This window comes from Choloepus didactylus, chromosome 3 (genome assembly GCF_015220235.1).
Source record: "Choloepus didactylus isolate mChoDid1 chromosome 3, mChoDid1.pri, whole genome shotgun sequence".
NCBI classification, from domain to species: domain Eukaryota; kingdom Metazoa; phylum Chordata; class Mammalia; order Pilosa; family Megalonychidae; genus Choloepus; species Choloepus didactylus.
Window position 1 is genome coordinate 217324972 of NC_051309.1, and position 12132 is coordinate 217337103.

At 38.2% G+C, this 12132-nt stretch overlaps 1 protein-coding gene across 18 annotated transcripts in view; it reads left to right on the top strand.

Annotated features, from left to right (window-relative positions):
• NRG1 (neuregulin 1) overlaps positions 1–12132 on the top strand; it is a 1140254-nt gene that overhangs the window by 1015601 nt on the left and 112521 nt on the right. For 3 of the 18 annotated variants that reach the window (XM_037831327.1, XM_037831326.1, XM_037831328.1), the window contains exon 1: positions 2193–3542. The exons of 13 other annotated variants lie outside the window; for them this stretch is intronic. In XM_037831327.1, the coding sequence (XP_037687255.1) occupies positions 2876–3542 (667 nt within the window). In that variant the 5' untranslated portion in view covers positions 2193–2875. Of the gene's footprint in view, positions 1–2192; positions 3543–12132 lie in introns of those variants that run through there. 2 more of the 18 variants (XR_005216044.1, XM_037831336.1) reach the window with 2 other exon arrangements.

Sequence of the window (12132 nt, forward strand, 5' to 3'; positions counted from 1 at the left end):
CTTTGAGATTTAGATGACTTTGACAGTGGATGAAATGCTGATGTATTATAGTTGAGTGTAATATTGGTTTGGGGAAGGATTTTTTTTTTTGAATGAATGAATTCTGTTACCTTTATTTAGCATAAAATTACATGTTTCTGTTGTTTTTGAATATTTACTTGAATATCACGATCAAGATGTTAATTCCTGTCAGTTTGAATACTGTAAAGGCTTCAATATAGACTTTCTGCTGTATGAAATTTCATGCCGATTGCCAGAATTCTTTGTAAGAAAGTCACACTGCTTTGAAATCAAATGATTAAAGCTAGAAAATGAACATAGGAATTACTTTAAAATACCAGTGACTATTCTTTTATAGGTTATGTAGAGGTGAACTTAAGGAAAACTCATTTTGTCCAAAAGCTTGTTGTAGTTATGGTTTTAATTAAGCAAATTTGTTTAGGCTTTTGTTGTTGTTATTAATTATAGGATTTCATGCACATTTTAAAATATCAGTACCCTCTAAGTCATTTGTAATTATGGGCAAGATTCCTTTTGAGAGATGATCATATTCTTGTTCGTGCCCATTTAAAAGCTAAAAATATTTCTCAAAGCAGTGAAGATTGTGTTGTACAAAACATAATGTGTTTAAAACAGCTTTTCTGAGGACTTAAGTTCTAAATGTTATGGCTTCTGGGATTTCTATGATGGTTATGTGGTATAGATTTAGAGAGATTTTTAAGACTCCTATTGACAGAGGTGAAGAAAATGGTTCCTTGGAAACCATTTGTGTGTCTATCATAGTTCAGTGTGGATTAAAGGTTTAACTGTGTATACTGTGCATTGACATGCAACAGAAGGTTCAGGAGGGTTTGTGCTATCTATTAAGGGCTCTAAATCTTCTTCCAGTGTTTTTACTACTGCTGTTAAAAACAAAAAAACAAACAAACAAAAAAAACCAAAAACAGAGTTGAAACTATCTGTAAGGTAAAGCTACTGAAACCTAACCCAAAAGGCATGCTCTTATAGAAAACTCTTCTAATACTTGCAGTGCTGTTAGAGCTGAGGACATGTGGTATGTGTTACAGCGCCCAGGGAATTCAAATCTCCGCAGTGTGGAGTCGCAGTGAAAGGCTAATTTAAAAATGAAGTGGGCGCCTCTGCTCCCTTCGTGGGTCTGATACTCACCAGTGTTTCTTATTAGGTCGATGTTAGTCTGTGACTGCTTTGTGGTGGGACAAGGAAGGTGGAAATTTAACAGGGACCAGAATGGGGATAAATAGACCTCCGTCCCCTTCCCTAGCTCCCCCTGCCCCCGCCATACACTCAGCATTTCTCACTGGTCTCATGCAATCATTGCAAAAAGAGATATTTCAAAACTGGGCTTTAGCCATTTATTTGTCTCCCTAATGGTCGCGAGGCAGAGCTGTCCATGGTTAGCAAAAGATTTTCTAACTGTTGGTTGAAAATCAGGTAGTAACAGTCCTCTTGGCGAACAAAACTTATTAGAGGTCTCGGGAAGGAATGCTATCTCTCAGCAGCAGGCAGGAAGAAATTGCTGTTGAAAAGCTTACCTCTCTAGGGAGGAATCAGATATCAGACTTTGCCAAGCCTCAGGTCCAACCCATAAGGTCCCACCTACATCCCCTCCCCACCCCAGCTTTGTTAGATTGCTAGCATCGATCGCTGGCTCTTTCTGACCCAACAGTGGGGTGAAGGAAAGAGAGCCAGCAAGACTGAAAGCAGACAAGGTGGGGGTGGAAGTCTGGGGCTGCTTTTGTAAAGGGAGAGAATGAGCAAGGGAAGAACAGAGATGGGGGCCCTGGAGGGGGCTCAGCTTAACTGGTGCCTGCCTGCTTCCCTTTGATTTGATGGCCTTTATTCCTTCTAATTGGATAAAATAGGAAGTCACTGGCAGTCCTGTGTTGCTGGGTCTACTGATTTCACTCAGACCAGCCGCAGCTCTAGAGTGTGGGTTGAGGGTGGGGGTTGGGAGAGGAGAGAGGAAAGAAGAGATAACGAGAGAGAGAGAGAGAGAGAGAGAGAGAGAGAGAGAGAGAGAGAGAGAGAGAGAGAGAGAGAGAGAGAGAGAGAGAGAGAGAGAGAGAGATAGAGAGAGAGAGACGGCTTTGGATGAGAAGGGAAAAGAAGAGACTATGAAGACTGGAAGAGCTGCGCAGGAAGAAAGTGAATGAGCACTCAAGAAGGACAAAGAGGAGTGGTTGGGGGGCGGGGGTGGAGGCAGGGCGGGGAGGGGAGTCACCGCCCCTCCCGGCTGTACTCTTCGCTTCCGAGCCCTCCGTGCGGAGACTTTGCAGGGATGCTCGGAGGGCAGGCACCTGCTGCTCTGTAATGATTCAGCCTCTTTCAGCCTCCGCGTTAGCACAACAGGATGCTGTTGCTACTGGCGCTGCTGCCGCTCCTGCCGCCGCCGCTGCTGCCGCCGCCGCCGCCGCCGCTGGTCCTGCTTTTGCTTTTACTTCTCCTGCATGACAGTTGTTTTCTTCATCTGAGCAGACACCAGCTTCAGATGCTCGAGGTGAGAAGCCTGCCTTTCGGTTTGGGCTACTGGTTTACTTAAGCGGACAACCCTCGGCTCGTTTTGGGTCTTGGCACCCGGGCTCTGGACGAGCTGGGATGGTTTGGAAAAGCATTTAAAAGAACTAGAAAAGTGGCCCGGAAACAGCAGCTACAGAATTACGCTAGACTTTTTATTTGGTAGTCTTTAGAAGCTTCTTTTTCCTTCCTTCTTCCTGAATTCCTCTTGCTTTCGATAATGGCCTTGGAGTTGGACTACTTATTGATTTCCCCCTCTAAGATGCTGTATCATTTGGTTGGGGGGAGCGCTGCGTGGTAATGGACCCAGAGAGAGGCCGGGCCTTCTGGAGGTGAGCGGATGGAGATTTATTCCCCAGACATGTCTGAGGTAGCTGCTGAGAGGTCCTCCAGCCCCTCCACTCACCTGAGTCCAGACACATCTTTTGATGAGCTTCCGGCAGCAGAAGATATGCCAGAAACCCAGACTGAAGATGGGAGGACCCCCGGACTCGTGGGCCTGGCAGTGCCCTGCTGTGTGTGCCTAGAAGCCGAGCGCCTGCGAGGTTGCCTCAACTCTGAGAAAATCTGCATTGTCCCCATTCTGGCTTGCCTGGTCAGCCTCTGCCTCTGCATTGCCGGCCTCAAGTGGGTGTTTGTGGACAAGATATTTGAGTATGACTCTCCCACTCACCTTGACCCTGGGGGGTTAGGCCAGGACCCTATTATTTCTCTGGATCCAACTGCTGCCTCAGCTGTGTGGGTATCATCTGAGGCATACACTTCACCTGTCCCCAGGGCTCAATCTGAAACTGAGGTTCAAGTTACAGTGCAGGGTGACAGTGCCATTGTACCCTCTGAGCCTTCAGCCACACCAGCCCTGAAGAACCGTATTTTTGCTTTCTCTTTCCTGCCATCCACTGCGCCATCCTTCCCTCCACCCACTCGGAACCCCGAGGTGAGAACACCCAAGTCAGCAACTCAGCCACAAGCAACAGAAACTAATCTCCAAACTGCTCCTAAACTTTGTAAGTAGAGAGAGAGAGAGATGAATACAGGAAAGGGGCGGGATTGAGGTCCCCTAAGGGGTTCTCTAGAGCATGTAGCAGTTTCCCTTTTCTCTTGCATTTTAATTGCACGATTCTGTTAAAGCAAATCATGTGACAGATGCTTTGGGTGGCATTGAAATGATGAGTAAAAAAATCTTTTGAACTCCTGGTATGAACTGGTGTTATAATAGCAGCTTTCTCTAGCCCAATTGTTAAACCTGGTGTAAAACTTATTTGCTGCAAGTCATGCTTGAATTTCAGCTCAATTCAATTCATTTCTAACACTTTTTAAAAATTAAAACCACAGATCATCCTTTTATACATACATAAATTTGATGTGCATATACCAATGACTATTATTTTGTCTTTCTTTTTCCAGTTTAGACTTCCTATCTCCTTCCCCTCACCTTTCTGTTACCCACTACCTCCCAACAATCCTGTGCTAATGCTGTTTTCCTCCATCTCTTTTTCCCGTTCCCCAACCATTTCTCCCACATTTGCATTTCAGTTGTTTTCCTGACATTGCATCAAGTTATAAAACTCACCACTCACTAGTCTAAGACTAGTTTCAGATTATAGTTTCAGTTACAGAGCACTTATTAGAGGCAGCTTTATTTTGTTCAGAGCATGGTACAATGCATGAAAGGATTTTCTCAAATTAGTTTTGTCTTCTGTAATCAAATGTTTAAATAGCGTCCTTGGCAGTCATTAAAAAAAGTGTAAGATCCTTTAGTAAGGTGCATCATTTTTTAGACCTGTGCCATTTTAACCTGTCAGGTTGCAGGAGCCTTAGTTTAATAACCTGTGAGTGAGCAGAGCCCACGCTCTTAAAACAATACAGAACGAAATACTACTGTTTGTACTGAGTCATCGCGGTAGCTTTCTAATGGAGAGTTGACAAGGATGAAACCATGACTAGTCAGGTTCTAAATATTCATGTAAAAGGAGGAGTTTGTCCCTTTAAAAAGAACTAGTGTCTTTATTTTTGTTTCTCTGTCTTCTTTTACTTTTTATCATGGATGAATATTTTCTTAATAGAAAAAAAGCAAGAGATTAGAGGGTTTGGTTTTTAATAAAGTGTGTAAAATCTCTTAGAATCATTTCACACACATTGGTTTCAGTGGCAAAGATTAAAAAAAAAAAAGACTTTTTTTTTTCAGGTATAATTAGGGAAGAAACTCCTTTATGCATACACTGCTTTGTATCTTTGTCAAATCCCTCAAGCATCATTAAAGGTCTGACAGACATCACTGCATTTGCTGCCTCTTCCCACCTGGCAAAGTGACCGGGAAATAATACCCAGATGAGATGACAGGCTATAAAAAGCAAGTACAGATCCTGCAATGAGAAGCAAAATTCACCATCAAGACAAGGTTACTTTAAAACATAAGTCTTTAAACATAATGTGCCCGAATAGGTTTAGTCATCCAGAAAAGGAAGGATAAGCCTTTGGAAAACTCTTCAACTAAATTATTCTATAATTTTATAATCGGAGGAAAACAAAGAAACCTCTGGCACATTTTCTTGATCTTGGAGCATGTCAAAAAAGTATGTTGTGAAGTTTTGAGAGATTATTTTTTAAGGTAAATTCTTCTACTAAGTGTTTTAAAAGATTATACATTCCATATAATTTTTTTTTCCCCTTTCTCCAAGCCAGGGCATTGATTTTGTGGCATTTGAATTGAGTGGAAAAGATTTACTGCTGGCTAAAAGCATCGCAGTGGCCAGGCCTGGCTAGAGGCACAGCTGCAGCCTTCTAAAGTGCATTGGAGATAAGCTTGGAAAAGCAGTCTGGGTAGTAGTTTTCTGCATAAAAGTTAGGGTTAGACAGTTGTTTAACATTTTAAAGCCTATAGAGTTCCTTGCATGGGAAGCTTTTTGTTAATTTCTTGGACTTGTTTCTTAGGAGCAAAAAGACAGAAAGAAAGCAAACTACTAGAATCCTAAAAATTGTGTCTTTCTTTGGAAAGGGATTGGTCCAGGAAGCTTTGCTTTCAGGGACTTGTATGTGATTATTTGTATTAGTTGTTTAATAGGATGTAACCATTAAAAAAGGAAGGCAAAGGAAAATTTAGAATGGAAGTGTCGTTTTGTAATCTCACTATATTCTCTTCAACTGAGAAAGTATCATTTAGTCGTGGGGCTTTCATTTGATCATGCATGTTTTCACATGAACTCAGCTGTCATGGCTTATATTTCAAAATGATAGGATCATATCTGAAACATGCTCTTCGGTGGTCTCAGGACTTTATTCTCCTTTTTCCGTTTTCTATCTGTCTCAGCATATTCAGCTTATTATGCACAGAGCTGTAGCCTTCAAGGTCACAGTCTGTTGAGGGCTAATTGATTCTTCTTTTTCTTGGAGCCTGAGAGAGTGGAAGGAAGACAATCCCAGTAACTGTGTCTGCTGGGTTATTCCCTAAACCAATCTACCTGCCAGTATTAGGATTTTACCTTATAAATGCTAGAAGTACTCCAGGACTCACTGATTCTTTCAGGATTGTAACCTTCTTTGTCTTTATTATAGTAAAAGGCAAAATATAACATTTTAAATTGCCTGTAGGTATAGTGGCTAGGTCAGTTTTTTCTAAGATGGTAATTGAAAATAAAGTAATATAATTTCACATTTTCACCATATTAGTCTATGTAGGCATGTAGATCTTAAGAAATCTAGCACAAAACTGTAATGAAAAATGTGTATATGTTTTTCATTCTGAAGTTTTTTTTTTTAAATGTGTGGTTCATGGTTTCCCACCATCGCAATCATTTAATTGCCATGGTAATATTAAGTTTTTATTTTTCATTCAATCACATACTACTTGAAACATTAATCTGTTTCTTTGCCAGAGATTTTGGATTTTTTTTTTACTCTCTATTTAGATGGAAAGGACTGACTTTTGGGTGAATGAGAACTTAGGTTACCAGAAAAAGATCTGCTTAATTAAACTGTAGCAAGGAAACTGAGGAGCCATCTTGAAAGAAAATGTATTTCAGGGTGGGAGAGCCTGCTTGACAACAGACTTTGGATGTTGGTATTTTCATCTTAGGCTAAATTTGTTTTCCTTTGTTTTAAATCATTTTATTGGTTGCCTGGCAAACAGTTGTTACCACAGTTACAATAATGAATCACTACTATTTGCAAAAGCTCAACATGATAAATTGAATATACCAAAGGATCTCTTCCCTTCAATTACAAGTGGCATTCATTTTATGTCTATGTCCTTCTTCTAGTTCCTTGCATCTGTATTTGTAAGTATTTCAGAACAGTGATTTCAAAGAGATTCTCTCTGCCTTGGCCCTACCTGTATACATTCTAAAACATTAAATACTGGAAGGAACTGGATGATCCTCAGTTTGAACCAAGTAATTTTATTCATGAGGAAACCAGGACCCTGAAAGGTTAAGTCAGGTTAAATGAAATGCCTGAAAGTAGCAGAAAATAGGAGTCACTGTCCTATCTCACAGAATTAAACACACACACACACAATGTTCATTTCTCATCCTACTCCTGTTCTGGAGAGTTAGGACTTAAGACTAACTATGGTAATTCAAGTTGCATCTGGCTGACAGTTTGGGAAGTACTTCAAGTGTATAGAGTTCATACCAGTGACATTAAATGTTTTCTTCTATCCTTCCTGTTTTGCCCTTATTAAATTTTCAACAGTGGTGGAATTTTCCCTTTTTATTTTATCATCCATACAATGTCAGCTTGCTTTTGAAAGCAGCTTGGGTCTTCTGGGGTGAGCTCTTCCCTGATATATACCAGATGGCTATATGGGTTGCCTCTTTCCTGCACCTCACTCTTAATTTTTTCCTTATTCCTTTGTGATACCCAGTTTGCTTTTTCTCTTCCTTTCCCCTGCCATCTTCCCAATTATATTTCTAATTATGCTATTTTGACTTTATATGGTAACATTTCCTTGAATTCCAAGAGATCAGAGCAAAGTATCTTTACATCTTGCTTTTCACATATAACTTTATTGTATTTTAATACTGAATAGTCTTTACACATATTACAAACACATACATGCACAAATTCTCCAGCCAATGAACAATGTACTAGTTTCTTATTAGCACAATTAATTCATGCTTTTTCATGCTAATTCATCACTCCTCTTTATCTCTCTTTCTTCTTTTCCTCAGTGTGCTTCATGCTGGTTTCTCTGCTTACCCTTTTATATGTTGGTATGTGTGCATGTCTGCCTTCCTAGAACATCATAGTCCCAAACCCTATATATTTGTTCTTCCTGCTTCCCCTTTACTTTCAATAACAACTTATAGTATCCCTTTAATGCATGAAGGGAGATATTTTGCAGATTGAGAAACTGAGGCATAAAGAAGTTGTGGCTTGTCCAAAGTTAAACTAAAAGCCCCTGTAAACCAACTCTTGTCCACTAAGTCTATCTTACTTTCTACCAAATCATCAACTATACCTTTTAGGCTCATGTTTTCATTTTTTATTGTGTTTGCTATATGTCAATGTTTTGTTTTTCTTGTTATTTCTTATTTTTCTTCATTTATTCATTCATTCAAAAAATATGTATCAAGCACCCACTCTGTGTCGGGCACTGTTCTAGGCTGAGGGAATGGCAGTGAAAAACAGTGACCATCCTTGCCCCCAGGGAGCTTGTGTTCTAATGGGTTTTAAGAATCTTCTTATTAGTTTGCATAGATCCATTTGGGTATTTCTTTCCTTTCCTTCACATATACCCTCTGAATTCAGCTTTTAATTTCTTTTCTCTCATTTATTCACATATTGACTGATACTCTTGTCCTTCCCCTAGTGTATTCGTTTTCTCCATCTGCTGAATGCTGAACACTTGCCCAGCAATGTCATTTTTCTGAAAGCCATACCAGTCCCATACCTGCTACCAACAAGCAGGGTAACCTTGGGTGATCCGTGCCTGGCCCATATGGCACTATTTAAACAGACCATTGGAGTGGCCGGGAAAGTAATATCTTGTCAGGTTCTTCAGGAGCACTCTATACATAATTCTTTTAGCATGTAAATAAATACATGATGATTTTCAGATTCTAGGGAGCTGGCAGCTATACATATCTTTGCGTTTATTTTTTTGGGCCGTACTTTCTATTTGTTGTTTGGTCTTGCAGAATATATCATGAGTATTAAAATATGCCCAAGAATTTTTAATCTCACTGTCCAGAGAAAGCCTAGAATCTTCCATTAAATTAGTTGGTTCTCAACATCATAAAGATTTGGGTTCATATACCGTTCACAGGAAGAGCCATTGACTAGAAGAGAATAAAATTAGTCCTCACTATCTCAGAGCTTGTCGAACTCTTTTCTACAGTGAATTTTTTATTGCATTTTTATTGAGATATGTTCTACAATGAATTTAATCTACTGCTGGGTGTCTATCTCTGTGTGTGTATATATGTGTAAGCATTCAAAGATCATTTCTGAATAACGTAATTGATGTCTTGTAACCATTTATACATGAACATTCTTAGAGATTCTCAGTGTCCCTTTCCAAGTGAGGAAATGCAAGTCTGGAAAAGTGAAGTGACTTGCCCAGGTTATCACTACCACTAGTTAGTGACAACACTGAGACTGGAACCAAGGTGATCCTTTCCTCTGTTACACTCAGCTTTTCTTCTCCATATGTATATGTATATGTATATATATGTGTATTTATCAAATAACATACACGATCATTATTTAGAAGATTTTGGTTTTTGTGTCTATTATTTATTATTTCAATCCTAATTAATAAAACCTTTATCACTCCATCATAGATGTCTTCTTTAGAAGATAGAATCTCACCCTTATAATTTTTTATCAATATAAGATTCCTCACTGGAACTTGGATCTCCATGTCTTATCAGTGTAGTATATGTGAAAATATTTTCTCAAAGTCATCCCAACTAAAATGTGCTACTTATTTGGAAAGAAGTTAGTTCCTCATTACGGGAAATATTCAAGCAGTGACATTGTTGAGGGAGATTCATGTTTCAAGCAGATTATTAAATTTATTTACCTTTGAGATCTCTTACAGCTCTGCTTCTCTCTATCATTTATCTTAGGGCATTAGCTTTCCAGTTGGGCAGACTGGTTTTAATCCTAATTGCCCCTCTTCATGGCTTTGAACAAGTTAAATGATCCCTCTGAATCTATTTCCTAATCTTTATATGAGAATAGGAATACTTATCTTTAAGGGCCATTGACAGGATTAAATGAGATACTTGAAAACACCAAGTCCTAGGCTTAAAACTTAACAGAATGAGTTTTCTCCCTTGTTCTACTTTGCTACACTTCCCCACTTCATTCCTTTCTTCCTCTGATACTGAGAGGGTGGTTTCAGAAAAAAGTTTGAACAGTTAATTTGAGTGTTTGGGGAGGCTAATGAAAAACTTATGTAAACTAAGAGATGAAGAAACGTCATAATAAAGTGGAAATTTTACTAGAAACCAGGGATCAAATCCAAGCTCTACCACTTACAAACTACAAGACCTTTAGCAAATCATTTCATTACTTGAGATTTAGTTTTCACATCCAAACAAATGGGGATAATAATATATAAAAATCTTGCAAGAGTGTGATGAGGACTAAATAAGTTGCACTTTGTGAAAAAAAATAGCTAATTAGGGCAGGGCCTAAGAAATATTAGCTTCCTTCATTCACCCACCACCAAGGTTCATATATATACATGTATTTATGAATGCTAACATTCAGTGGAATAAATTGTAGGGGTTCTTTCCAAGTGACTTAATTTGTTTTGTATTAGAATGATTAAGGATTTTACTAATTTGTTGAGCCCTAGTGCTATGAAAAGAATGATTCCCCCCCCCCCATACATACTGACTAGAATGAGTAATGTTCATAATATCATGATGTAGGGGTCTTTATTATAGAGAGAATGATTAAAAATTACTTGTAAGAGAGAAAAAGACAGAGTGGTGATTACAGTTGTGTTTATAAGAAAGACTCCTCTATGGGAAGATGGAGATAATGAAAAGGAATCCATACAGTTTAGATGTAATGCCAGGGAATTGCTTGGCTGGAAAGATTATGAATCCTTTATCTGAATAATAATTATGTTCACCTGCTTCTTTTCATTGTTCCAAACTGGGATTCCCAGACCCCAAAAGATAGGAATTAAGACCCCAAAAGATAGGAAGTAAGGTCTGTGAGCTGTTTTCAGCATTTCACAAAACTCAAGGAAATAACATTTTAATGTGATAATTTTATATGAGCCAAATCAAACTTAGAATTTGTTACTTTGGTTGAAAACATAATATTTAAATCTGTACATAGTGCATATATACCTAGTATCACAAATAAAAGGGGCTATGAGTTGATAATTACTTACTCAAAAAGTGTGTAAAATCATTTAAACTATGAAGGAAGGAAAAGTTGTTTTTCAATAGGCTTAGAAAAACATATCTCTAGCCCCCTACCTAAGTGCCAGAGGTTGTAAAAAGTAAAAGAAAAAAACAAATTGCAAAAGTAGAGAAATTATACCTGAACTATATATTGGAGATTCTTTTTCAGGAAACTTAAAAACTTTATGAACTGGATTATTGTTCACAGTCTTACAAAAAGGAAAAGAAAATCAATGCTGTTCAGGATATATGAACTGAAAGGGATTTGATATTTTTGTTCTGCACCTAATTATTTTTCCTGCAGAGGGATGTAATTTTTGAGTTTGTCATTTATACAAATGTATAGTAATCAGCATGTAACTGTACTTTTTCTTTCATGTGGAACTAGAAACATGAAAGCTTTTATGCTTTGATTACCTTTATTCTTATTAATTCAAGTATAGTAGATATACTGAAGAAGTTGCTTTCTGAATCAATATTGGGGCAGTGATGCAGCCACTTGTAAGAGAAAAATATTTGATGCCAATCTAGGGCAGATTTTACCTGGGTTTGGGCTTTTCTGATTGCGCAGTGGAAATGATCCTACAGACATAATACAATTTGATGAAATATAATGGAAGGCTTTGTAGTGTAAAGCATTTTTTTATTTTTCATCAAGAACGTGATGTGACAAAAGAAGACTTGATTTACTAAAATTTTCAGTGATATGGTACTTGAGTGAATTCCCTTTTTTGTGGTATTCTCCCAGCCAAAGGGGAAATTTGTGACCTCTATTTTAAGCAAAAGTAACTACGGAATTTAATATGTATATAATTCTCTAATTAGTCTATACCATAATTAATTTTATTTCAAAAAGTGATGATTTAAAATTAAACCAAAAGTGCATACATGTATACGAATTTGGAAGGAAGATAAGAGAATTGTTACACCAGCCACTAGAAAGAAAACTGTTAATTAGTAGGCAAGCAAAGAACACTAGAACTACCTTAACTTTGTTACTTATGTTGCTATAAATTGTTGATATAATTTTATCTATCCAACTTTTCTCTCGTCTCGCTCCCTTTGTTTCTTTCTTATTTGCCTTCCTCACAGATATTTTTCTCTTTCCTACACTATTTCATACCCCACTCCTTACTTCTCCAGTTAAGGGTGGAGAAGTAATTTCATCCTCTGCTAAGTTCTCCTGACTTCTCCCAGCCCCTGTTTGGACAAAACCCTTTCTGAA